Here is a 22830-nt window from a genome sequence, read left to right as displayed (position 1 = left end):
TATGTGGGGGTCCGTGTGTCAGTGGTTGGCTGATTCTCTGATCGGTGGGTGCGCCTACTGTATGTGGGGGTCCGTGTGTCAGTGGTTGGTTGATTCTCTGATCGGTGGGACGGTGAAGGCGGTGGAGGGAGAGAGTGAGGAAGAGGAAGAGGAAAGGCAGTGCGCAACCCGGCGGGTCGGGGTCAATTGTTATCGTGGTCAGGTCTGGTATAGTGCTGCCGAGGTCAGGCCAATCCTTTCAGGGTTGTAAGGTGGCTTACCAGTGCAGTTAGTTAGCCCTGGAGAGAGCCCTGGGCAAGGTCCTTTAGAACTCTCAGACTACCACTTACAAATGCACAAGTGAGTCCGCTGCACCAACCAAACTCAACTCTTTGGGCACAGGTAACCATGACAGCGATACGACACAGAGAGCTGAAATATGCACCAGTCCTGATCGCTAACAGACAATTGGCCATTTCACATCAGTAGGCCTGGGCGTTAAATTCCGTTCCGCTCGTGGAATTTGGGTAATTTTGCGTTCCGCGGAGAACGCAGAATTGCCAAAAATTCCACAATCAGCGGCTTCACGGTATTTTTTGCATGTTCGCGCTTTCAAAATGCGTGTTCACAAGATATTTCCCCCGAGCACGCAAACAGCATTCGCGAACAAGAAAAAACCATCGCGAACTTGCGGAACAAGCAATTCCGCGTGTTCGCGTAATTTCTGCGTGCTCGCGGGGATTTTGTACCGTTTCGCAGTGATTTGCGCAGCGCAACTAGGCAAATTCCGCCCACCCCATATCATCAGTAGCCAATCCCCCTCACCACAAGAATTAGAGACATTGGGCTAAATGTATGGAAGGTCCCCACTCCCTGCGAATGAGGGAATAAGATTGTGAGACTGGCATAGCTGGGGCATGGGGCAGCCACCACCCCACCATGACACTCCACTGGGTCATTCCCACCCTGCTCCTCACACCTCATAGGCAGATACAAGTGATATCCTACCTGCCCTCACCTCATAGGCAGGTACAAGTGATATCACATATCCCACCTGCTCCTCACACCACATAGACAGGTACAAATGATATCCCACATACTCCTCACACCTCATAGGCAGGTACAAGTGATGTCCCACCCTGCTCCACACACCTCATAGGCAGGTACAAGTGATATCCTACTTGCTCCTCACACCTCAAAGGGGGATACAGGCAATATCCGGCCTACTTCTCACACCGCATAGGCAGGTACAAGTGATGTCCCACCTGCTCCTAACACCTCATAGGCACGTACAAGTGATGTCCCACCTGCTCCTAACACCTCATAGGCAGGTACAAGTGATGTCCCACCTGCTCCTCACACCTCATAGGCAGGTACAAGTGATATCCCACCTGCTCCTAACACCTCATAGGCAGGTACAAGTGATGTCTCACCTGCCCCTCACACCTCATAGGCAGGTACAAATGATGTCCCACCTGCTCCTCACACCTGATAGGCAGGTACAAGTGATATCCCCAGAAAAACACAAAAAAGCACAGTAGGGAGACCGTCTGTCTTTTATCTTATTTTAATTTAAATAAGCCTTCACCAATTAGCAAATCTCAAGCGACTGAAAAAGTATTGCCAATGCTGAAAACGTTGATATTTTGAAGTTAAGGTGAAATTCACGGTGCATCTGATTAGGTATAGGCAATCTAAATTATAAAGGGTTCAGGCTCACATCCTCAACAGCCAAGATTTTAACTAGAACTGCCGGTTGCTCTATCGAATAAACAAAAAGTACTATGTATTATCATAAAGGTCAACTCTATTCATTATAATTTTCGGATGAGTTTTGCCTTCCGCTATAAAGAAATCAAGTAATTTAAGTCTTAGAGAAGCCTTATTTTTCTTGAACTCTAATAGACCTTTTATGAAAACTTTGTCCTGAAGAAGGTGAAGGAATTTCATTTCACCGAAATGCCGCGTCGACTACTTTTTTCGTCAATTTTAATGTGGAATCATATGTATTGTAACTTCTCAAATGAGAAGATGTTTTTAATCTTGTGAGAATTGTCATGTCTCTCTCTTTTGCACATATGTTTTTATAAAATACTTTTTTTTCTTTACATATTGATCATATCCTCAATGTAATTTGTTGAAATAATTTACTGCACACTGACATACCTTATGATATTGATTATGATATTGATTGCATAGTTCTGCTATAATGTCAATGTCCTGTTATAGCACATGATCCATATTGAGGCATGCTCTTTAATACCAAGATTTTTACCCAAAATATTAATATTTGATCAGGGACTTTGAGTTTTTCTAACTTACTACCCCATCCCTTTTCTTAGTATTAGGGTAATTCCCTTCTTTTTTGCCACAAGTGATATCCCACCTGCACATCACACCTCATAGGCAGGTACAAGTGATGTCCCACCTGCTCCTCACACCTCATAGGCAGGTACAAGTGATGTCTCACCTGCTCCTCATACCTCATAGGCAGGTACAAGTGATGTCTCACCTGCTCCTCACACCTCATAGGCAGGTACAAGTAATGTCCCACCTGCTCCTCACACCTCATAGGCAGGTAAACGTTATGTCCCACCTGCTCCCCACAACTCATAGGCAGGTACAAGTGATGTCCCACCTGCTCCTCACCTCATAGGCAGGTACAAGTGCTATCCCACCTGCTCCTCACACCTCTTAGGCAGGTACAAGTGATATCCCACCTGCTCCTCACACCTCATGGGCAGGTACAAGTGATGTCCCACCTGCTCCTCACACCTCATAGGCAGGTACAAGTGATGTCCCACCTGCTCCTCACACCTCATAGGCAGGTACAAGTGATATCCCTCATCCCTCCGTTAATGAGATCCACAATCTGGTAAGGCGATAGAAAGATACCTAAGGAAGTGGACTAGTACATCTGACCTCAGGACTCCTCATTCCCTTTCCCAGATCTGTAGCGCTGCCTCGCTCCTGTGGATGGGTTTACGCTCAGCTCTTTGTGTGTGTCTCAGAACAGCATACGCCTGCACTGATGAATAAAGTCAGTACACAGCTGAAAGGACTCGCTCAATGGATGACTTTTCGTTCTGCAGTGTGGGCTCCATGAGGAGATTTAACAACTGGTTGAATTAAATCAATGGAAGCCCCTTCCTGTGACCCCAGAGGCAGTGTGGTGATTACAGGGACACTGAACTTTAATTCACTCTGGAGAGGTTGATTGTGTGAGGCTTGACTGGTTGGCTCTTGCTTTCACTGCTATCGCCAGAGTTTCAGTTGGTTTTGTCCTCACTTTTAATGCCTTTGATTCCTCGATCTCTACCTTGAGGTTATCAATAGCCAACCTTCGGGATTCTAATAAGGATATCAGATATGCTTGCGGCTGCTCAAACCTCCAGGTCTATGGTCGGCATCTTTCACACCCACTCGCTGGACTGGGATCTCTTCCAGTCCTCTCAGTGGTGCTGAGCTCCCTCTTGCTCTCACTGCATCGTGTGCTATTTGTGTTTCACCCCCTGGGGCAGTCAGTCCCAAAGGACTAGAGTGTGTCTGGAAAACAGTGGGTTCCCTCTGAATGACCTGCCACCTTTCTTGGGATTATCTGCAACAAATGCCTCATCTTCCATCATCTTATGCTTGCAACACACAGCCAGAATAAAAAAAATTATATAATCAAACTTACATTTAATTTGACAATTAAACTATTTAATCCAAATTCATCAACATACATCGTAATCCAAGGCAGAGCAGGACTCGGTCATGAAACAATTTTTAAAAGCTGTAAACTCAGCTATAAATTAAAATACTTATGAATTCTAAAAGTCTCGCAATTTTTGTGAAAAATGCCTTCTGCATGATCCACACAGAGGTGAAAGATTTGTCCTCGCTGTGAGGATGAGACCGTCTGTACTTGCTCTGAGGGTACTCAGGGCTCCTCAGTGTTGCCCAACCCCCCAGCTGGAGGCACATCCGTAGGATTATCAGTGTCTGAACTGCACCCAGGACTGCAGACTTGTCTGCTGCCCCCTCGGTTCTACAGGGATGTTTCAAGTGTCCTCCACCACCTCAACATATTTTTGTTCACATGGAGCAGCTGTGATTGAAAGCTTCTTCGAAATTGTAACTTCACGAGGCACCTGTAGGAAGTGTTCTTCGAGCACAGAAAGAATAACTTCAGCAGAAAATAAATAAATACAGCCCTGCTTGACTATGATGCCGAAATAATAACAATGGAACTGGGAAGTGGGAGGCGTCCATTGTAAACAAGATGGCTGACAATGACTGACTGAGGCCTAGTTAACAAGAGCCAAGAAGCACACTCAAATGAATGATGGAACTCCTAGTCTGATGTCACTGAAGGATGCAAGGCCTGATGAACCCTCTCAGCACTGACCTACACGGGGAACAAAAAGAGTCACAGTACTGACCCCTGCAGGCCCCAGAGTGGTGGCCCTCTCACACAGCTGCATGTGCACCAACCCCTGCTAGACGCCTTCTGTCCAGGTTCATGGATGCTGAAATCACATGACAAGAGCCAGTAATCTGCTGCTTGGTCAGGGTGGACCACATCCCACATCTCACAGCCCAAATCCCACATCCCACACCACACATCCCACAGCCGGAGCAGGAACAAGACGCTGCTGTTGGAATAAGAGGTGCGGTTTGTTGAGGCTCAGAGCACGGTCACCCTACCTAACTATAAGAGGAAGTGAACGAGTGCTACAGATGTGTAAACACTGATGTGAACAGACTGTCCTACAACCACCACTGAACTACGTGGAAATACCCAGTCACGTATGGGGGATACCGGTCACCATTCTTCGGGCCTGCGGACCTTTTACATGCTTGAGATCAGCCTTCAATGATATAAGTGAACGATCAAACAAAGGGCTTTGTGAGAAGGGGACTTCAGAAGTGCTCGTCACTTCTAAGAAAATGTTTACATTAAAAAGAGGATTCTTGGCATCGAGTGTTGGGTAATGGAGGACAGTTTGATCGAAGGAGAACTGGAGTCCAGAAAGAAAGAGCGGCTCTGTGGAGACCTCAAGCGAATGGTCAGGTTGAGAGTAAACCAGAAGGTGAAGGGGAAGTTCAGTGATCGAGAGCAAATGGTTTGGATCGGAAAATAAACTTTCACTAGATGAATTATGTTAGAAATGAGGGGGCTCTGGTTGACGCAGGTGTGAACCCACAACAAGCAGGGACCCTTTACTTCTTGTCAGGGCGAAGGATGACTCCCCAGAATAACCCCTGCTCACCCTCTAGGTGCGTGGCGCGAGCAGTCTAGGCTAAGTCTCAGGCGTACACGGTTAAGCAATTGCAATTACACATACAGTAAACCCCTTGCATGCACCACAAACGGACACCAATCCGGTAGTATATAAAAATAAGCTTTTATGTAGTTTCAGCAGAGTCAAATACAAGGCCCAGTAACGTTAAAACTGATGAGGCCACAATTCTTAGGAATACGGTAAAGTTCTCTTTGTTACGGAAAGTTCTTTAGGCGGGCACAAGGCGACTGTAAGCCTCCGCACACTCCGTGCTGAAGCGGCGACCGGGAAGCACATGGCAGATGACAGGGAAATCAGAACGTTGCGGACCCTGGATCCGATGCGAGCTCGCGGTCGAGTTCGTAAGTACAGTACCTTGTTTCTTGACGCAAAGGCGGGTGCGGGATTTCAGCGGCTCTTCGACAGAAGAGCGAGGCGGCGTCCGGGGCTCCCACACTTCACGATGGGTGTCTGATCTTCAGGCTCACGACAAGAGCGGGGTGTTGCAGGTGGCGGGTGAACAAGCGGGGCAGCCGGGCACGCAGATACGTCCGGGCCATCCGAGGCTTGGAGATGCTCACAAACGCCGATTCCGGCGGGAGGGTGAAGGTGCACAGCGAGCCTCCAACGAGCGAGGTGACAGGGGCAGCCCAGCACAGTGTAGGGGGAGCGGCTCTGATCGAGCGAGGCTCTTCCCAAGGCGGGGGCGGCTAAGCAGTCCTAGTCACGGCTCAGGGAGGGACTGGGGCACGAGGGTCACAGCTCCGGCGAGGGAAAGGACACCACAGTCCAGCGGCAGGCGAGTGAAGATCAGGTAGAGCCCAATGGTCCTGGGGCTCAGTTCAGGGGGCAAGCTCAGTTCCAAGCCCTTGGAGATCGTTTTGGAAAAGCACAAGTCTTGAAAGTAAAAATAAATCAAAGTCTTCAGCAACAGTTTCTCTTCTCCCCTTTGGCAGCAAGGTCACCACTGCAGGCCAATCCCCCAGGATAGGGACAGTCTTCCTCCCACAGCTTTCCCGGTGCCTCCTCCTCAGGCAGAGATTCTTCTTGGTCAAAAGCGGATCTAGTTTCTCAGGAGCAGGGCTCCTCCATTTATACAGCAAATCTTTTGTTCTCCCAGGCCAGGGGGCCCTTGCCTAGTTCAGTCCGGTTTCTGAGCACTTTGTTTACGCGATGCAGGCTTCTTCTTTCAGAGTGCAGGGCAGAGTCCTCAGACGCTCCACAGGGGGCGGAGCCGGCATTGAGGTGGTAGAGCACTGTCCTGTTCAGAGCCTAGGAGCACTCCTCCCACCCATCTACCTGTCGATCGTCCTATTCACCACCAGGCTACCTAGCCCTGCCCATCTGGGTTCCCCCAGCCCTGTCACTCACACCAGCCAGACATCAGATACACATCACGCAGAGGCGGCTGAAATGTTTAGGCAAGCAAAGGCCAGCTTTCTAAAAGCGACATTTGCAAACCCGGAATACTAAAATAAACCTTGCGAAAAGATGTACCTTATTATTCCGAGTTCAGGCGTACTAAACTCGATCTTCTACCATGTTCCCTGGGTCGGTTAGGATCATAGGGTGTAATAATCCAGGCCGCCCATACTGGCCTATGAGAACAGGGTAGCCTTGCAGTAGTGAACAACAAAATGGCGGTCATTCACTACCAGGACAAGCCACGCATCCAGGCTTGTCCTACCTTAGGCTCACAACGAACCCTGCCCGTGGGCCTACCAGAGGGGTGACTAACATGCAGCTAAGGGAAGGTTTCAGGGACCGGCAAGGGTGGGCACTTGCCAGTCAGCATGTCAGTACCAGACTGCATGCAGGTTCTGCGATGGCAGACCTTAGACGTATTTTACCGGCCGCTTCTGTGGGTGGCACAACCCGTGCTGCAAGCCCACCAGCGGTGTTTGCATTTACATGCCCTGGCGCTCCTGGCGCACTTTACTGGGGTCTGATAGTAAATCAAACAATCCAATCATGGAATCCAACCAACATATACAATTTACAAGGGAGCACTCGCACCGCGACACTGGTTGGCAGTGGCACAGCGCGCTGAGCGGCCAACACCATAAAATCACATGAGGCACAGCGACAAAAAGAGGAAGGGAGACTCACGCCAAGGTGCCAGGTCTAACACGTGTCCCCTCCAGCTGAAAAGTGGGGAGAACTACCCTACCCCAGGGAGTTCCTCATCACTAAGGCGGAAAAATCTGGACAGACCGTCAGCATTGGCGTGATTTGTACCAGGGCGATGTTCCACCATGAAATCCATCCCCTGTAGGGAAATGGACCACCTCAACAGCTTTGGATTCTCACCCCTCATATGCATCAACCATCTGAGGGGCCTGTGGTCCGTCTGAACCCGGAAGTGAGACCCAAACAAGTAGGGTCTTAGCTTCTTCAGCGCCCAGACCACAGCAAATGCCTCACGCTCAATAGCACTCCACCTCTGTTCCCGTGGAAGTAACCTCCTGCTAAGAAAGGCTACGGGTTGATCTAGGCCCTCCTCATTAATCTGTGAAAGAACAGCCCCCACACCATGCTCTGAAGCGTCTGTCTGAACGATAAACTCTTTGGAGAAGTTGGGAGCCAAGAGCACGGGCGCCGTGCACATAGCAGTTTTCAAGGTCTCAAAAGCTTTCTGACAGGTGTCAGTCCAGATCACTTTCCTGGGCTGCTTCTTCGAAGTCAGCGCCGTCAAGGGGGCAACCATGTTGCCATACCCCTTGACAAACCTCCTGTAGTACCCGGTGAGACCTAGGAAGGCTCTCACCTCCGTCTGGGTTTTGGGTGCCTCCCAATTCAGGATGGTTTCTATCTTGGGCTGAAGGGGTGCCACCTGGCCACTCCCAACTTGGTGTCCCAAGTACACCACGGAACCCTGCCTGATCTGGCACTTACTCGCCTTGATCGTGAGGCCTGCCTTGCGCAGCGCCATCAACACTTCCCAGAGGTGTCGCAGGTGTTCTTCCCAAGTGGAGCTGAACACTGCGATGTCATCCAGGTAGGCTGCACTGAACGAGTCCAGCCCAGCCAACACCTGGTTGACCAATCTCTGGAAGGTGGCAGGGGCATTCTTCATCCCAAATGGCATAACCCGGAACTGGTAGTGCCCATCTGGGGTGGAAAATGCTGACCTCTCTTTGGCCCCCTCGGTCAAGGCGATCTGCCAATACCCAGACGTTAAATCAAACGTGCTGAGGTAGTTGGCAGCCCCTAGCCGATCGATGAGCTCATCAGCTCTGGGGATGGGGTGTGCGTCAGCCCTAGTGACTGAATTGAGTCCTCTGTAGTCCACACAGAACCGGAGTTCGGGTGTGGCTCCCGGCGCTGCAGCCTTTGGGACCAAGACCACGGGGCTGGCCCAAGGACTGCTAGAAGACTCAATTACCCCGAGTGCAAACATCTTGGAGACCTCCTCCTTGATGCATGTCCTCACCCTGTCAGTCACCCTGTAGGCCTTGTGCCGCACAGGTGGACTATCCCCAGTGTCCACATCATGGACGCACCAATCAGTGACACCAGGGACCAGGGAAAACAGATCAGAAAATTGTCCCAGCAACTGGCGACAATCATTCTGTTGCTCCGGGGTCAGGGTGAAAGAGAGGATGACACCATCCACTGACCCATCTTGCTCCTTGGCCGACAGGAGGTCAGGAAGAGGTTCGGTCTCCTCTTCCATCCCAGCATCTGTTGCCAAGAGCATGCCCACTTGGGACCTCTCCAAGTGGGGCTTGAGGCGGTTGACATGTAGGACCCGTAAGGGGTTCCTGGGAGACTTCAGGTCCACCACGTAGGTAACAGGACTCTTGCGCTCCACCACCTCGAAGGGACCGGTCCACTTATCCTGGAGCGCACACGGCTCCACGGGGGCCAAGACCCATACTTTCTGCCCAGGCTGAAGCTCTACCAGAGTGGCATTCTGGTCGTACCACCGCTTCATCTCCTCCTGGCTGGCATCCAGATTTGCCTCAGCAAGTTGCCTGAAACGCCTAGTCTGATTCCTGAAGGCCAGCATGTAGCTATATACATTCTGGGGAGGTTTCCTGGGAGATTGCTCCCAGCCTTCCTTGACCAGACTTTGAGGTCCTCTGACTGGGTGACCATACAGAAGCTCAAAGGGACTGAACCCCAGAGACTTCTGTGGCACCTCACGGTAAGCGAAGAGAAGGCATGGTAAGAGGACGTCCCACTTACGCCTCATGCGTCCTTCTAGGCCCATTATCATGCCTTTGAGGGTTCGGTTGAATCTCTCAACCAACCCGTTTCCTTGGGGGTGGTAAGGTGTGGTGAACTTGTAGGTTACACCACACTCTTGCCAAAGAGATTTCATGTACTTGGACATGAAATTGGTACCTCGGTCAGACACCACCTCTAGAGGGAATCCCACTCGGGAGAAAATTCCCATCAGTGCCCGTCCCACCACGGGGGGCCGTCACTGTCCTCAGAGGGATGGCTTCCGGGTACCGGGTGGCATAGTCCACCAGGACCAGGATGAACCTATTGCCCATCGCTGTCCTGGGGTCCAGTGGCCCTACAATGTCAATCCCCACTCGCTGGAATGGAGTACCGACCACAGGGAATGGCTGGAGTGGAGCCTTCTGCTTCCTTCCACTCTTTCCACTTGCCTGGCAAGTCTGGCATGTCCTGCAGTGAGTATCTGAACTCCTGCGCATTTGAGGCCAATAAAGGTGGGTGACAAGCCTTTCAAAGGTCTTGTCCTGCCCCAAATGCCCTGCCAATGGCACATCGTGAGCCAGCCCCAGTAGGAAGGCACTGAAGTCCTGGGGTACCACCAGCGCACGGGCTGAGCCAGGCTCAGCAACCTTAGGCTCTGTATATAGGAGGTCGTTCTCCCAGTAAACGAAATGTGATCCTGACTGATCACCTGCGGCCTGGTCTGCAGCCTGCTGCCGCATACCTATGAGAGAAGGGAACTCCTTCTGTGCCTTGCAAAAGTCCTCCCTGGTGGGACCCCCTTCCTGCTGCCAATGGGTCAGCTCCGGCAGGTCTCCCAGTTCAGCTATCTGTTCCCCTGTAGGCTCCAGGGCATCCCCCTCGAGGTCTGCCTCCTCCTGGACCGTGGGAACTTCAGGGGCCGGCTTCCCGCGCCCCTTGCTCCTTCTCTCTGAGGCCGGTTCCTGGGCCTCCCTCTCAGGCTCCGGGACCTCTTGAGTACCTCTACTGGCTGCCATGGACCGCGTGGTGACACACGCCCAATCCGGCATACCCAACATCTCCAGGTGAGCACTCCGCTCCACCTTAGCCCAAGGTGAGCTCTCCAAATCGTTCCCTAACAAACAGTCTACAGGCATGGCGGGCCTCACAGCTACCTGAAGAGTACCAGAGACCCCCCCCCCACTCAAAGGGAACCTGAGCCACCTTGCAGTGCCTCTCTGTGTTGTCAGCGGCGACAACGGGATAGAATGCATTGGGGACCACCTGCTCCTGAGACACCAGGTGACACCTGACAGCTGTCACACTGGCTCCTGTATCTCTAAGAGCTTCCACCCTATGGCCATTTATGGTCACCCACTGCCTGTACTTCTTAGTGTTCTCAGGCAGCTGGGTTGGAGGGACCACTTCACGGTCTCCTAGCGAGACCAGGGACATCTCTGCGGGACCCCACCCACCTTGGACATCCCTCTCCTCCCCCAAGGCTACACTAGTCACCTGCCGGGATGGAGCACCAGTGGGTGCTGGTTTACCAACAACGGACACTTTACATCAGAGGCAAAATGCCCCAAATTGTTACACCTGTAACATCTTACGGGCCCCTTCTGAACAGGAGGACCTGTCGGGGCCCCGGTCGTTTCTGGGGTGGGGGAGGCTGAGAACCCTTCCCTTGGTTCCCTTGGGGACTATTTTGGGGCCCTTTTTGGAACTGCTTCTGTTTACCCCTGTCCCCCCCACTCTTCTGCTGGGGACCCTGCCCACCTTTGGCGGAATCTCCCACGGTACCCTTGTGGACCCTGGTACTGACCCAGCGGTCCGCCTCCTCAGCAAGCTTCCTCGGGTTAGTCAGCCTACTATCTATCAGGTGCTGGCATAGCTCAGGAAAACAATTACTGGACAAGTGCTCCCATGCCATTAAATCAAGAAGCCCTTGATAATCATTTACCTTACTACCCTTTACCCAACCATCCAGCGCTCTGCAAAAGAAAGTCACATACTCCACATACGTACTATTGGGAATCTTAGTGCAACCCCTGAACCTCTGTCTATATAACTCAGGGGTCAACCCATACCTAGCCATCAATGCTTCCTTCATATGGGCATAAGAATTATGAACATCAGCAGGTAAATCTAACAGTGTGTCCGGCCCTTCACTCAGGAACCGTCCCCACAACCCCGCTCCCCAATCTTTCTCAGGGACCCGGTGGGAAGACATGGCTACCTCGTAGGCTCTGAACCACTGCCCGTTGTCGTCATTCTTGAAGAACTCCTTCACTACATCCTTGGGAATATAAACTCTTGGTTCCGCCGGTACTGGCGGTGTGCTGCCACCAGAGGGATTAAGCTCCAAACTTTTTGCTTTCAGCTCCAGCTCCCTCAGCTTCATGTCATGCTCCAATTGTAGTTTCTTTTCTTCCATGGCTAATCTTTGTTTTTCCATATCCATCTGCCCATGAAGTTTTGCCATCTCCACCTCGTGTGCCCGGGTTGCTGCCCTGTCTGCCAACTCTTCTGGCGACAGGCCTCTGCCAAACTCATGGACACTTTCTGGTGGAACCACTTCCACCTGATTCTCTGGTGCCTTTGACTCATACCAGGCCCTCAGCGCCTTCACCAGTTGGGCCTTGTTTTTTAATCCAGTTTGGGCAATCCTGAACTTGGAGCAAAAACCTTTCAATTCTTCATTGGTATGATGCTGAAGTGCGTCTTCTTCCCAATCTACGTCCTCAAATCCAGAGATTATAGAAGCCGCCCTTCCGGCGGACAGTGAACCAGGCATGGCTTTAACAACGGAGATTCTTGGCAAAACAAAAACAAATGCTGGTCTTGTGGCTGTGTTACTGGTCTGCTCTCACTACGTGGTGATCAGTGATTCACTACATGCAAACCACAAATGCAAATCCGTAAATCTTCACCGCTGCCACCAATGTTAGAAATGAGGGGGCTCTGGTTGACGCAGGTGTGAACCCACAACAAGCAGGGACCCTTTACTTCTTGTCAGGGCGAAGGATGACTCCCCAGAATAACCCCTGCTCACCCTCTAGGTGCGTGGCGCGAGCAGTCTAGGCTAAGTCTCAGGCGTACACGGTTAAGCAATTGGAATTACACATACAGTAAACCCCTTGCATGCACCACAAATGGACACCAATCAGGTAGTATATAAAAATAAGCTTTTATGTAGTTTCAGCAGAGTCAAATACAAGGCCCAGTAACGTTAAAACTGATGAGGCCACAATTCTTAGGAATACGGTAAAGTTCTCTTTGTTACGGAAAGTTCTTTAGGCGGGCACAAGGTGACTGTAGGCCTCAGCGCACTCCGTGCTGAAGCGGCGACCGGGAAGCACAACTCAGATGACAGGGAAATCAGAACGTTGCGGACCCTGGATCCGATGCGAGCTCGCGGTCGAGTTCGTAAGTACAGTACCTTGTTTCTTGACGCAAAGGCGGGTGCGGGATTTCAGCGGCTCTTCGACAGAAGAGCGAGGCGGCGTCCGGGGCTCCCACACTTCACGATGGGTGTCTGATCTTCAGGCTCACGACAAGAGCGGGGTGTTGCAGGAGGCGGGTGAACAAGCGGGGCAGCCGGGCACGCAGATAGGTCCGGGCCGTCCGAGGCTTGGAGATGCTCACAAACGCCGATTCCGGCGGGAGGGTGAAGGTGCACAGCGAGCCTCCAACGAGCGAGGTGACAGGGGCAGCCCAGCACAGCGTAGGGGGAGCGGCTCCGATCGAGCGAGGCTCTTCCCAAGGCGGGGGCGGCTAAGCAGTCCTGGTCACGGCTCAGGGAGGGACTGGGGCACGATGGTCACAGCTCCGGCGAGGGAAAGGACACCACAGTCCAGCGGCAGGCAAGTGAAGATCAGGTAGAGCCCAATGGTCCTGGGGCTCAGTTCAGGGGGCAAGCTCAGTTCCAAGCCCTTGGAGATCGTTTTGGAAAAGCACAAGTCTTGAAAGTAAAAATAAATCAAAGTCTTCAGCAACAGTTTCTCTTCTCCCCTTTGGCAGCAAGGTCACCACTGCAGGCCAATCCCCCAGGATAGGGACAGTCTTCCTCCTACAGCTTTCCCGGTGCCTCCTCCTCAGGCAGAGATTCTTCTTGGTCAAAAGCGGATCTAGTTTCTCAGGAGCAGGGCTCCTCCATTTATACAGCAAATCTTTTGTTCTCCCAGGCCAGGGGGGCCCTTGCCTAGTTCAGTCCGGTTTCTGAGCACTTTGTTTACGCGATGCAGGCTTCTTCTTTCAGAGTGCAGGGCAGAGTCCTCAGACGCTCCACAGGGGGCGGAGCCGGCATTGAGGTGGTAGAGCACTGTCCTATTCAGAGCCTAGGAGCACTCCTCCCACCCATCTACCTGTCGATCGTCCTATTCACCACCAGGCTACCTAGCCCTGCCCATCTGGGTTCCCCCAGCCCTGTCACTCACACCAGCCAGACATCAGATACACATCACGCAGAGGCGGCTGAAATGTTTAGGCAAGCAAAGGCCAGCTTTCTAAAAGCGACATATGCAAACCCGGAATACTAAAATAAACCTTGCGAAAAGATGTACCTTATTATTCCGAGTTCAGGCGTACTAAACTCGATCTTCTACCATGTTCCCTGGGTCGGTTAGGATCATAGGGTGTAATAATCCAGGCCGCCCATACTGGCCTATGAGAACAGGGTAGCCTTGCAGTAGTGAACAACAAAATGGCGGTCATTCACTACCAGGACAAGCCACGCATCCAGGCTTGTCCTACCTTAGGCTCACAACGCACCCTGCCCGTGGGCCTACCAGAGGGGTGACTAACATGCAGCTAAGGGAAGGTTTCAGGGACCGGCAAGTGTGGGCACTTGCCAGTCAGCATGTCAGTACCAGACTGCACGCAGGTTCTGCGATGGCAGACCTTAGACGTATTTTACCGGCCGCTTCTGTGGGTGGCACCACCCGTGCTGCAAGCCCACCAGCGGTGTTTGCATTTACATGCCCTGGCGCGCCTGGCGCACTTTACTGGGGTCTGATAGTAAATCAAACAATCCAATCATGGAATCCAACCAACATATACAATTTACAAGGGAGCACTCGCACCGCGACACTGGTTGGCAGTGGCACAGCGCGCTGAGCGGCCAACACCATAAAATCACATGAGGCACAGCGACAAAAAGAGGAAGGGAGACTCACGCCAAGGTGCCAGGTCTAACAAGTTGGATATACACAGTGACTCCTCACTCTGTAACAAGAGGGTCCCCTTCTAATATAACGGAAGAGCAGAGAGCCGGACCCTAAAGAATCAATTATAGGGTGGGCCTGCGGTGCCATGGATCAAAGCATTGTAAACGAATGACGTAGACATGCATCTCTTGGGAACATTATTCTGTTCCATTCTTGGGGTGCTGACACTAAATATCCTACTGCAATACAAAGATGTGGAGGAGTGAGGCTGTGCTCGTAGTGGAAAACTGCAGAGGGAAAGTGCAGATGATAGAGAAAAGCTCAACACCCCCCCCCCCCCCCCCCCCTCTGCTCCTTACTTGATCTTCTGCAGCCGGGTGTCTGGGTGCTTCAGGGCGTCAAAGATCAGGGATGCACCAGCGTCACCCAGTTTATTGTCCCTCAAGTCCAGCTCCAGCAAAGAGCGGTTGGAGCGAACGGCAGCGGCCAGAGCTGCACAGGAAGCACCAGTTATACCACAGTGACTGAGGCTAAGAAGGAGCAAGAAAGAGAGAGAGAGGGGATTAAAACAATAATAATTCTACTGATAGATAAAAGCCACGCCCCTCCCACCCCCCTGCTTCTTACTCGAGCTTCCTCAGCCGGGTGTCTGGGTGCTTCAGGGCATCCCAGATCAGGGACGCACCAGCGTCACCCAGTGTATTGTGACTCAAGTCCAGTTCCAGCAAAGAGCGGTTGGAGCGAAGGACAGTGGCCAGAGCTGCACAGGATGCACCGGTTATCCCACAGGCACGGAGGCTAAGAAGGTGTGAGAAAGCGAGAGAGAGGGGATTAAAACAATAATAATTCTACTGATAGATAAAAGCCACGCTGCTTCTTACTGCATCTCCTGCAGCCGGGTGTCTGGGTGCTTCAGGGCGTCACAGAGCTCGGATACACCAGCGTCATCCAGGTCATTGCCACTCAAGACCAGTTCCAGCAAAGAGCGGTTGGAGCGAAGGGCGGCGGCCAGAGCTGCGCAGGAAGCACCGGTTATCCCACAGGTATTGAGGCTAAGAAAGTGCGATAAAGAGAGAGAGGGGATTAAACCATTAAGAATTCTAAGGATTTATTACTAGCAATATTAAAAACAAGGTACAAATAATCCGAACAGCAGCTGTCATGGCCCAATACTCTCTGATCTGAGGTGCACAAGAAACACTTTCCCTCCCACTATCACCTGGTTTCAGTCCTGATGTTGTTGGATTGCAGGGCAGCACTCACCCCTAGTGTTACACTGACCTGTTTAATAGATAGTTTTGGTAGTAATGTTTGATCTTGGGCTACATTCACCCCACCCCGCCTCCCCCACTTCAACCCATGAATAGATGCAGCTGGACGTGGGCACTGCATAATCTACAAGAAATGAAATTTATGCAGCAGGAGATACTTCTTAAAATCTGCATCCTTTTGGGGACATTGTAATACTCCGTGCACTCGGGGTGCTGATAGCGCCTCAAACAGGCTTCAGAGACCTAACCTTGAAATCCACATGTAAGAGAAATAACTGTTTCTGTTTCTGCTGCGGAAGGGATTTAATCAAAGCCCATAAACAGTGAGAGAAGGGGAGATATGCAGATGAGACAGAAAAGCCCCCCCTCCTTACTAGATCTTCTGCAGTCGTGTGTCTGGGTGCTTCAGGGCATCACAGATCAGGGATACACCAGCGTCACCCAGGTTATTCCCAGTCAAGACCAGTTCCAGCAGAGAGGGGTTGGAGCGAAGGGCAGCGGCCAGAGCTGCACAGGAAGCACCGGTTATCAAACAGTGATAGAGGCTACGAAGGTGCAATAAAGAGAAAAAGAGGGGATTAACATTAACAATTCTAAAGATTTATTACTGAAAGTATTGAAAACAGTTTTACTGTTTTTCGACTTAGTCTGGCTGGGATCCTGCTAATCAGAACACCAGCCTATTTGCTTTCACTCTAAATTGATTCCATGTACTTTAGGTACACTCCAGATTGGATATTGGGGTACCCTTATGAGTCCCTAGTATATGGTATACTATGTAACAAGGGCATAGGTACCCCAGAGGCCTATCAGGGGCTGCAGCATGTATTATGCCACCCCTGGGCAGCCTTCCAAAATGACACTACAGGTCTGCTACTGCAGCCTGAGTAAGGTGGTGCATGTACCCCTTATTGAGGTTACCTATTTCACTTCTAATCACACACATATAAATCTATCAGTCACCCCTATGGCAGGCCTTAACAATCCTGAAGGCAGAGTGCTTGGTTTCCATGTGAGAGGGTTCCCATGCATGAGCAGGGCCCCTCTGTAGCCTTTGGAAACCATTCTTTGGGGTTGTATTTGATGCAGCCAGACCATATACTCTTAAATGCATTATAACCTCGCGGTAAATGCGAACTTTAAAACATCTGCACAGAAACATGTTGTGTTTGGTGTCAAACACTTTGAAATCATACCTCCCCACCAGTAACTGGCGTGGGAGGTATGATTCCACCCTACTAGAGGGAGAAACATGACTATACCGGTACACCGGTACCAGCTTAACAGAACCCGGGCACCACAAAATGGATGCTGCCAGCCACAGACACAAGTCTGCCCTCCTGCTGCTGGACAAAACTCTGGCAGCCTCACAGACAGGCTTTAGTGTATTGGGGCTGGGTGGGTGCACTCCAAGAGTGCTGTTAAGTCTGGAGTGGGGACACATTTGGTATCCCTGTGCATAGCCCAGTTAAATCCGGTTACAGGGGCTACCAGTCCCTGCTCTGGCGCGAAACTGGACAAAGGAAATGGGTGTATATCAGGCCAACTTCTCACAAACAAGTTATAAATAATCAGAACAGCAGCTGTCATGGCCCAGAACTCTCTGATCTGAGGTACACAAGAAACTCATGTACCCCTCCTACCGTCACCTGGTTTCAGTCCTGTTGTTGGAGCGCAGGGCAGCACTCACTCCTAGTTTTGCACTGACCTCTTTGGTAGTTAGTTTTGGTAGTAATGTTTGATCTTGAGCTACACCCTCCCCGACTTCAACCAATGAATAGATGCATATTCAATAGACGTGGGCACCGCATAATCTACAAGAAATGAAACTTATGTAGCAGGAGGGAGGCTTCTTAAAACCTGCATCCTTTGGGGACATTGGTTTACTCTGTGCACTTGGGGGGGCTGATAGCGCCTCAAACAGGCTTCAGAGCGCTAATCCGCATGTAAAAGAAGCACATCGAGGAGAGATGCTGCACTGATAGCCAATGAATGCAGAGGGAAATAAAAAGTGCAGATGATACAGAAAAGCTCCCCTCTCCTCTGCTCCTTACTTGATCTTCTGCAGCCGGGTGTCCGGGTGCTTCAGGGCGTCACAGATCAGGGTCGCACCAGCGTCACCCAGGTCATTGCGACCCAACTTCAGTTCCAGCAGAGAGCGGTTGGAGCGAAGGGCGGCGGCCAGAGTTGCACAAGAAGCATCGGTTATCTTACACCACCAGAGGCTAAGAAGGTGCGACAAAGAGAGAGAGAGAGGGGATTAAAACATTAATAATTCTACGGATGTATTGCTAAGAGTATTAAAAACAAAGTATAAATAATCAGAACAGCAGCTGTCATGGCCCAGTACTCTCTGATCTGAGGTGCAGAAGAAGCACTTTGATCCTCCCACTGTCACCTCAATAGTCAGTCAGGGGCTGTCACACTTTCTCTTTTAGTAGTGAGAAAAGTAGGTGAACGAGGGACATTGTAAAGACATCCTCCTTGTTACACCCCCGGGTACAGTAGGTATGGTTCGTGTATACATACTGGATCACTTAGAGGGCAGCCCACCCAGAGACATTAAAATGTAATGGAGCACACATAATAAAACACAACGACTGAAGGGCATCACCACATGAACTTCCCTGAGTGCACTCGTGAACTCAGCGCTCTTACACATGCAAGATGTCTCTTTCCTACTCCAAGAAGTGACCTTTCCAATCCCAAGATGGCTGACACTTCCTGGCTGTACCGGGCCTTGGAGAGAGTCATCCTCATAGAGTCGGTTCATGGAACCGACCCCAGCACTGCAAACACGGCTGAATATTCAGACAAGGAAGAGGAAGGCAGAGCCTGCTAGTAACTTCTTTGCCTGGAATGAGGTGCATGCTGGTCTTTTCCTGGGGGCTTTGTTCTGCGTCCCCCATTACAGGCTTCTTGGGTCTCCCCTTGCAGTACTCAGACAAGGAGTTGAGGGGGCGCACCAGGGTGGGGTGAGCCCCAGAGAGGCGTTGCAGTAGGTGTTGTAATTCTTATTGTTAATGCCAGATTGAGTCTTATTCTGTGCACGGGCCGGGGGTCCCGAGGGGATAGAGGGGTCTCTCACATTTGTTTAATAGTTTAACTGAACGTGGACCAGGCCGTGCCCTGTGATCTAGAACAAGATGCTGGTTTAGACTCAGTAACAAGTCTTCTGGGTTCAGTTCTCTGCTTCCCTGGTGTCTTTCTGTGACACAAGCAACAATGTGACCAGCAGGACATGAGGATTTTGGACCTGTGTTGGGGGGCCACCTCCTGAGAGGGGAAGGTTTAGTTATTTTCCAGCCGGTCACAGTGTCTGGTTGTGAGCAGTGATGCTGCTGTGAGAAGGTTGGAAGACGAGCATTATATACACACAAGTCCTGAGCCAAGGAAGAGGCAGAAGCGCCCTGAAGTCTTTAATTTACTGAGATGGTTTTTATCCCAGAGCTTCGAACAGCACTTGGCTCACAGCACAGAAAAAAAGGAAATTAAAGTCCAAACCCTGTGAGCCCAGTTCTGTCTTCATCATGTACGTCTGTGCACATCACTGTCACCACAAAGTCCTGTGGGTGGGAGAATTAAGTTGTAGTTTCAAGTTCTAAAAACTGTGAGTGCTCAATATTGCCACATGTGAGAGTTGTGAGTAAAGGGTGGAAGCAGAAACTCAGTCAGCACCTCTTCCTTGGAGGGAGAGGCTAAAAAAACATTAATGGTGATGACATTTTAGCACAATTGTAAACTTCATTTGGGTGAGTGATACGTGCATATCTGCAGCTCCAATCTATGACAGCTCCTGCGTACACATCACGCCTGTCGCTCTATTTCATGAAGTGTAGTCACTCTTAAGTGCTGCATTTGTGTGCGATGGTGATGAGCACTTGTGTAACTTATGCTCAGCAGCATTTGATCCTCCTGGAATAAGTACATACGGTGCTCTCTTTAAGGATCCCTCCACACTGTGGGGCATCAAGGGTCACTGTTCTCCCACTTTACCTGAAGATGCATTATTTGGGAAGGGTCACTGCTCGCCTCATTGTGCTCTGTAAATATTTAATGCAGTTTAACTCCCAATCTAGATCTAAGCTCCTTAGAGATGTCCATGTGACGGTCACCAGTCATTCCAGCATAAACTGAGGACACGTCTCTATAGTTAGTGGATTTTGCAGGACGTATGCACGGGTGAGCTAGTCCCGCCTCCTCTGAGCAGCATGGAATGTGAGGGTTGTGTCTGACCTTATCACAAAAGTTGTATATGGGACACAAATCGTGAGCACTGGTTTTCTATCAATAATCGCTAATGTACATATATGTGCATACCCAACACCCATTCCTGCTAAGTAGGGGTCTCACAATGCTTCAGCTCTCGAATGTTTTATAATGGAGGCTCTATATAACTTATAATATAGGTCCATCTAATGCTCTCTTCCCATGTGCTGCTTCCCTCCAGCCCCGCCCGCCTCCTCCTCGCTGTTCACTCTCCGTGTCCCTCCACCCTGCTCATCCATTGCTTCCCATCTCTCCTCTCTGCTCGTCGCTCTAGATTTGTAATGTCCTTCCCTCTCCCCTGCTCCTCCATTGCTAACCCATCTCTCCTCTCTCTGCTCGTCGCTCTAGATTTGTAATGTCCTTCCCTCTCCCCTGCTCCTCCATTGCTAACCCATCTCTCCTCTCTCTGCTCGTTGCTCTAGATTTGTAATGTCCTTCCCTCTCCCCTGCTCCTCCATTGCTAACCCATCTCTCCTCTCTCTGCTCGTCGCTCTAGATTTGTAATGTCCTTCCCTCTCCCCTGCTCCTCCATTGCTCTCCCATCTCTCCTCTCTCTGCTCCTCGCTCTAGATTTGTAATGTCCTTCCCTCTCCCCTGCTCCTCCATTGCTCTCCCATCTCTCCTCTCTCTGCTCGTCGCTCTAGATTTGTAATGTCCTTCCCTCTCCCCTGCTCCTCCATTGCTCTCCCATCTCTCCTCTCTCTGCTCGTCGCTCTAGATTTGTAATGTCCTTCCCTCTCCCCTGCTCCTCCATTGCTATTCCATCTCTCTCCTCTCTGCTCGTCGTTGTAGATTTGTAATGTCCTTCCCTCTCTCCTGCTCATCCATTGCTCTCCCATCTCTCCTCTCTCTGCTCGTTGCTCTAGATTTGTAATGTCCTTCGCTCTCCCCTGTTCATCCATTGCTATCCCATCTCTCCTCTCTCTGCTCGTCGCTCTAGATTTGCAATGTCCTTCCCTCTCCCCTGTTCATCCATTGCTATCCCATCTCTCCTCTCTCTGCTCGTCGCTCTAGATTTGTAATGTCCTTCCCTCTCCCCTGTTCATCCATTGCTGTCCGATCTCTCCTCTCTCTGCTCGTCACTCTAGATTTGTAATGTCCTTCCCTCTCCCCTGCTCCTCCATTGCTGTCCCATCTCTGCACTCTCTGCTCAGCGCTCTAGATTTGTAATGTCCTTCCCTCTCCCCTGATCATCCATTGCTGTCCGATCTCTCCTCTCTCTGCTCGTCGCTCTAGATGTGTAATGTCCTTCCCTCTCCCCTGCTCATCCATTGCTATCCCATCTCTCCTCTCTTTGCTCGTCGCTCTAGATTTGTAATGTCCTTCCCTCTCCCCTGCTCATCCTTTGCTATCCCATCTCTCCTCTCTCTGCTCGTTGCTCTAGATTTGTAATGTCCTTCCCTCTCCTCTGCTCATCCATTGCTGTCCCATCTCTCCTCTCTCTGCTCGTCGCTCTAGATTTGTAATGTCCTTCCCTCTCCCCTGCCCCTCCATTGCTCTCCCATCTCTCCTCTCTCTGCTCGTCGCTCTAGATTTGTAATGTCCTTCCCTCTCCCCCGCTCATGCATTGCTATCCCATCTCTCCTCTCTGTGCTCGTCGCTCTAGATTTGTAATGTCCTTCCCTCTCCCCTGCTCATCCACTGCTATCCCATCTCTCCTCTCTCTGCTCGTCGCTCTAGATTTGTAATGTCCTTCCCTCTCCCCTGCTCATCCTTTGCTGTCCCATCTCTCCTCTCTCTGCTCGGCGCTCTAGATTTGTAATGTCCTTCCCTCTCTCCTGCTCCTCCATTGCTATCCCATCTCTCCTCTCTCTGCTCGTCGCTCTAGATTCGTAATGTCCTTCCCTCTCCCCTGCTCATCCATTGCTATCCCATCTCTCCTCTCTCTGCTCGTCACTCTAGATTTGTAATGTCCTTCCCTCTCCCCTGCTTATCCATTGCTATCCCATCTCTCCTCTCTCTGCTCGTCGCTCTAGATTTGTAATGTCCTTCCCTCTCCTCTGCTCATCCATTGCTATCCCATCTCTCCTCTCTCTGCTCATCGCTCTAGATTTGTAATGTCCTTCCCTCTCCCCTGCTCATCCATTGCTATCCCATCTCTCCTCTCTTTGCTCGTCGCTCTAGATTTGTAATGTCCTTCCCTCTTCCCTGCTGCTCCATTGCTTCCCATCTCTCCTCTCTCTGCTCGTCACTCTAGATTTGTAATGTCCTTCCCTCTCCTCTGCTCATCCATTGCTATCCCATCTCTCCTCTCTCTGCTCGTCGCTCTAGATTTGTAATGTCCTTCCCTCTCCTCTGCTCATCCATTGCTATCCCATCTCTCCTCTCTCTGCTCGTCGCTCTAGATTTGTAATGTCCTTCCTTCTCCCCTGCTCATCCATTGCTATCCCATCTCTCCTCTCTTTGCTCGTCGCTCTAGATTTGTAATGTCCTTCCCTCTTCCCTGCCCCATCCATTGCTATCCCATCTCTCCTCTCTCTGCTCGTCGCTCTAGATTTGTAATGTCCTTCCCTCTCCCCTGCTCATCCATTGCTATCCCATCTCTCCTCTCTTTGCTCGTCACTCTAGATTTGTAATGTCCTTCCCTCTCCCCTGCTGCTCCATTGCTATCCCATCTCTCCTCTCTCTGCTCGTCGCTCTAGATTTGTAATGTCCTTCCCTCTGCCCTGCTCATCCTTTGCTATCCCATCTCTCCTCTCTCTGCTCGTCGCTCTAGATTTGTAA

At 50.9% G+C, this 22830-nt stretch overlaps 1 protein-coding gene across 1 annotated transcript in view; it reads right to left on the bottom strand.

The window, feature by feature from the left end:
* Positions 1 to 22830, bottom strand: part of LOC146822443 (NACHT, LRR and PYD domains-containing protein 12-like) — a 341354-nt gene that overhangs the window by 5446 nt on the left and 313078 nt on the right. The window contains exons 6-10 of the mRNA XM_085613551.1: positions 17892 to 18062; positions 16212 to 16382; positions 15448 to 15618; positions 15194 to 15364; positions 14926 to 15096 (exon numbers count right to left, since the gene is read on the bottom strand). Coding sequence (XP_085469677.1) covers positions 14926 to 15096; positions 15194 to 15364; positions 15448 to 15618; positions 16212 to 16382; positions 17892 to 18062 — 855 coding nt within the window. The remainder of the gene's footprint in view (positions 1 to 14925; positions 15097 to 15193; positions 15365 to 15447; positions 15619 to 16211; positions 16383 to 17891; positions 18063 to 22830) is intronic.

This window comes from Triturus cristatus, chromosome 6 (assembly GCF_964204655.1).
Source record: "Triturus cristatus chromosome 6, aTriCri1.1, whole genome shotgun sequence".
NCBI classification, from domain to species: Eukaryota; Metazoa; Chordata; class Amphibia; order Caudata; family Salamandridae; genus Triturus; species Triturus cristatus.
The sequence above is the reverse complement of the archived record's forward strand: the minus strand, read 5'-3'. Positions and strand labels throughout refer to the sequence as shown.